Raw genomic sequence first — 5495 nt, 5'->3', positions numbered from 1 at the left:
TTTGACAAGAGTGGGTTGCTCTAGTGGTAAGCATTCCCCACTTTTAACCAAGAGGTTGTGAGTTCGAGTCACCCAAGAGCAAGGTGGGGAGTTCTTGGAGGGAGGAAGCCGAAGGTCTATCGGAAACAGTCTCTCTACCTCAGGGTAGGGGTAAGGTCTGCGTACACATTACCCTTCTCAGACCTCACAAGTGAGATTATACTGGGTTATTGTTGTTGTAAATATATCCTACTTCTCCAATTAATTTCTTAATGCCTACACTTGTCTCCTTTAGCAAATGGTATTTTTAGCATTAATTCTTCTTATAAACTCATCTTCTCAATCCCCAAAAGTATAAGGAGTATTGAAAAGAATTTTAATTGGGTTTGGAGACCGTGAACATTGAATAAGATTAAGATGTTTGTTTGGCTTGCTTGTCATAATAGATCACCCACCAGGTCCCTATAGTAATTATTAGAGCCATAGAATTCAATACAATGAATAGTTTTCAGAATGGCTCCTATAAAAATTCAATAAGATACATATAAAATGGGAACCACCAGATAGGAGGTTTTTAAAAATAAATACAGATAGAGTGAATAGACAGTATAATACTCTGACTAATAGATTATATTTTCATTTCGCCAATAATTGTGACTTTGGAGACCTATACCCGCGTTCTCTTTTGTTCTATATCTCTATGCTAGTATGCTAGTATGCTAGTGGGAGAAAAGTATCGGTAACCCCAAAAAAAAAAAACAACGCTTCACGTTAGTTACAGTTGGAGAGAAACATAAGAAGCTATTTATGTGAAGATAGGGACTATTGGAGACAAAACAGAGTAGGGAAAGTAGAAATGTAAGAGAGGACCAAATACTTTTTTTCGTACAATGTCATATTTATCCCTTTACTTTTAAAAATAAGTTATAATTACCCTTCGTTTCACTTTTTGAATATTCTTATTCCTACCGTTCTACTTTGGATTTAAAATTACCCTTAGTCGTTAATCCACTCAGACTTCCCCAGGCATGGTCTTTTGTGTGGACACCCCACACTTAGTTCTCAACATCTAGCTCGCTTTTGCACTCTTCCAATGGTTTTGCTTCCTATGCTTATAATCCTACAAAATAAAAACACACACTACAAGACAACCTTTTAAACTTGGCTCCAATTTCTATTTAGACACTTCAACTAGGGCCAGTACCTATTAAACACTTCAACTTTATCCCATATGTGCCTATTAAACACACATTTGACAACTCTAAACATGCATAAGTGAGTGAATGCTACTTGCTGCTGACCCTGCTAATAAGACCAATAAGAAAATGACAAGTCAACAAAATAAAAAAATAAAAACAGAAAAATATATTTTTCCTCCCAGCAACCCCCCGCCCGTCTTCTTCCCTGATCTCTCTCCACCTTTCGTCATCTTCTTTCTCCCAAAAAAGTATCATATCAAATACTTCACAGTCAACTAACTAATATGTTAAGATTCCACTTCACTTATTATCCCCCAATTTTCAAAGTCCTCAATTTCTTCTGCAATCCATCTTTAATGTCTACCCAAATTTCATGGCCAACAAAAATAACAAGAAAATTCACAATCTGCTATATTCACCGTTGTGACACCACTGCAAGTCGATAAACATTTGATTGTTTTTTTTTAAGGAGAAAACGAGAAAATATTGGAAGATAAATCTATTTTTTTCCGTTTATGGTCAATCGATATCATTGGAGGAATAATGGTTGGCTTGACTTCGTCGGCCAGTATTATTTTGGAGCTTTCAAGTTTTTTCCGTTTTCGTCGGGCCTGCTGTGACTCACGAAATTATAGCTATCACTTTTGAAATTGTTTGATTTTGATGTGAAGAATCCATTTTGATTTCTTAGTAGGTGAAATTGTTGGTTTTTCTTGCTGGGTTTCTCTCTATTTTCTTTAATATTGTAGTGGTTTTGCCTCTGATTTCTAAGATAAATCAGGTTAATTTTAAAGATTCTCAGATTCTCAAATTCTAGCATTTGAACTTTAAAATCTTTTATCTTTGAACTATGGTGAGTGGTGGTAGAATGTGGTGAGGAAGAAGATGGTGTTTTTTTTAATAGGATGTCACATGTTTGTGGCTGATCGATCTTCGGGGAATGATGGTGAATGATGGCGGTAATGGATAAAGAGTGACGGTGGTCTGATGGTTACATGGTGAGTATTGGTGGTTGTTGTATATGTGGGGGGAAAAGAAATGTTTTGAAACAAATAAAAAAAAGAAAAAGAAATGATGAACATTATTTCACGCGCCTAATTTAGGTGCAGCTCACACAAATGTGCCATATCATCGTTTGTGTTTAATAGATACACTTTTGTTTGAATTAGAGTGTTTAATAGGTACTACCGTTAGTTGAAGTGTCTAAATGAAAACTGAGACCAAGTTTAAGGGGTTGTATAGGTATTTGGCCAAAACAATACAATAAGAAAAAAAAAATCAAACCTAAAAGAAAGCAGTAAAGCTGGGTTACCTCCCAACAAGCGCTTGATTTAACGTCGCGGCACGACACAGAATCTTGTCTAATCATTGGCAAGTAATACCTTTGGCTTCTGACGATCAAAGTCACCTCCATAATGGTGCTTTACTCTTTGTCCGTTCACTAAGAACGTTCTCTCGCCACCTACGACACGCAGCTCAATTGCACCATGTGGAGTGACTTTCACTACCTCAAACGGGCCCGACCATCTTGATTTGAGCTTCCTCGGAAAGAGTCTCAACCTCAAATTGAACAAGAGAACCAATTGGCCCGGTTCGAACTCGCGATGGTGGATATGCTTATCATTCCAGCGCTTGGTCTTTTCTTTATATAACTTGGCATTCTCATACGCGTGCAAGCGAAACTCATCAAGCTCATTCAATTGCATCAACCGTTTTTCACCCGCTAATTCTGTATCAAAGTTCAGCTTCTTTATCGCCCAATATGCCTTGTGCTCAAGTTCCACCGGTAAATGGCATGCCTTCCTATAAATCAGCTTGTAAGGGGAGGTTCCGATTGGAGTTTTGTAGGCGGTCCAGTATGCCCATAGAGCATCATCAAGCTTTGCAGCCCAATCTTTCCTACTTGCACTAATCGTCTTCTCCAGAATCTACTTTATCTCTCTACTTAACACTTCAACTTGTCCACTAGTCTGAAGATGGTAAGCGGTCGCAACCTTATGTTTGACCCCGTATTTCACTAAGACATTGTCCAATAGCTTGTTACAGAAATGGGTGCCCCCATCACTTATCATCACTCTCGGAGTGCAGAACCTTGTAAAGATATGCTTTTTCACACAGTTGACCACAACCTTGGAATCATTGTTCGGAAGAGCAATGGCCTCCACCCACTTCGACACACAGTCAACAGCCACCAAAAAGTACTTACACCTATTGGACGAGGGAAACGGACCCATAAATTCAATTCCCCACACATCAAAAATTTCAACCTCCACAATACCATGCAATGAAATCTCATGCCTTTTCGTAATTGTTCCTGTTCTCTGGCACCTATCACACCTCCTCACGAACTCATGGGAATCTTTAAACAACTTAGGCCAATAGAAACCCGATTGCAATACCTTGGCTGCCGTTGTTTCACCCGCATGATAACCGCCATAAGGCGACGCATGACAGTCATGTAAGATAGCATTTATTTCAGATTCGGGCACATATCTTTTCATTAACTGATAGGTACAAGATTTGAACAGAAACGACTAATCCCACACATATGATCTCACATTTTGCAAGAACTTCTTTTTAGCATGAGGTTCAAGATCAAGCGACATTTCTCATCCGGGAAGGTTTCCTTGATGACATCTCCCTCAGCTACATGATTCCAAGTTTCTAACCTGGACAAGTGATTAGCCACTTGATTCTCTGTTCCTTTAAGGTCTCAGATCTCCAAGTCAAATTCCTGCAAGAGTAAAACCCAACGGATTAGCCTTGGTTTAGCATCTTTCTTTTCAAATAAATACCTGATGGCTGCATGGTCTGTGTAGACGATGACTTTGGTGCTAACCAAATATGCCCAAAATTTATCGAACACCCACACTATAGCAAACAACTCCTTTCTGTCACAGTATAATTTATTTGAGCAGGAGTGAGAGTCTTGCTTGCACAGTAAATGGAGTGAAATATTTTGCTCCTCTTCTGGCCCAATACGTCCCTAATTGCACCATCACTAGCGTCACACATCAGCTCAAGTGGCTCGTTCCAGTCAGGAGCCACTATGATTGGTGCACTCACTAACTTCTTTTTCATCTCCTCGAATGCTTTCAGACAAGCAACATCAAAATTGAACAACACATCCTTCTCTAACAACCTACACAAATTAGAGGAATTTTTTGAGAAATCCTTTATAAATCGGTGATAAAAACCTACATGTCCCATAAAACTCCTAACTCCTTTCATTGAAATTAGTGGTGGCAACTTTTCAATTGCTTCCACCTTAGCCTTGTCAACTTCCGGTCCATCTTTGGACACCTTGTGCCCGAGCACTATACCTTCACGTACTATAAAATGACACTTTTCCCAGTTCAGTACCAGATTAGTCTTCTCGTACCTAGAAAGCACTTTAGCAAGATTGGTCAAGCATTTATCAAAAGAAGGACCAAACACAGAAAAATCATTCATAAAGACCTCCACAAACCGTTCCACCATATCGGTGAAAAGAGTCATCATACACCTTTGAAAAGTTTCAGGTGCATTACACAACCCGAATGACATTCTCTTAAATGCATAAGTTCCATAAGGGCATGTAAAAGTGGTCTTTTCCTGATCTTCTGGAGCAATAGTAATTTGATTATACCCCGAATAGTCGTCAAGGAAACAATAGTATTCCTGTTCGGCTAACCTGTCAAGCATTTGATCAATGAAGGGGAGAGGGAAGTCATCTTTTCATGTAGCATTATTCAACTTCCTATAATCTATGCATATTCGCCAACCAGTCACAGTCCTAGTTAGGATTAATTTATTTTGTTCATTCACTACAACAGTCATACCCCCCTTTTTAGGTACACATTGAATAGGGCTTACCCACTTACTATTTGAGATAGGAAATACTATACCTGAGTCGAGCCACTTAATCACTTTTTTTCTTACCACCTCTTTCATGATTGGATTTAGGCGGCAGTGATGCTCCACGCTTGGCTTGTGTCCCTCCTCCATGAGTATTTTGTGCATGCAGAATACATGGCTAATACCTTTTATGTCAGACATTGTCCAACCAATGGCATGCTTGTGCTCCCTCAACACCCTTAAGAGCTTTTCTTCCTACAAGTTTGAAAAATGAGAAGAAACAATAACAGAAAAAGTGTTAGAGCTTCCCAAATATGCATAATAAAGATGAGATGGTAAGGGTTTAAGTTCCAGTTTTGGGGCCTCCTTAACTGAGGGTTTGGGGGCGGGCCGATTGGCCTATCCAGAGGCTCAAATTGGGATCTTTCTCTGATGTATTCGCAAGATGCATCCAGAATTTGCAACATCTCCTCAACCTCT

At 39.1% G+C, this 5495-nt stretch overlaps 1 protein-coding gene across 1 annotated transcript; it reads right to left on the bottom strand.

Moving 5' to 3' along the window:
• Positions 1–2539: 2539 nt before the first annotated feature.
• On the bottom strand, positions 2540–3784 carry LOC142171872 (uncharacterized). The gene is made up of 2 exons (XM_075235581.1): positions 3737–3784; positions 2540–3106 (listed from the first exon to the last, which is right to left on the bottom strand). Exons 1-2 carry the CDS (start codon positions 3782–3784, stop codon positions 2540–2542), a joined length of 615 nt encoding a protein of 204 aa, XP_075091682.1.
• Positions 3785–5495: the final 1711 nt, after the last annotated feature.

Source organism: Nicotiana tabacum, chromosome 17, assembly GCF_000715075.1.
Source record: "Nicotiana tabacum cultivar K326 chromosome 17, ASM71507v2, whole genome shotgun sequence".
Classification (NCBI taxonomy): Eukaryota; Viridiplantae; Streptophyta; class Magnoliopsida; order Solanales; family Solanaceae; genus Nicotiana; species Nicotiana tabacum.
The sequence above is the reverse complement of the archived record's forward strand: the minus strand, read 5'-3'. Positions and strand labels throughout refer to the sequence as shown.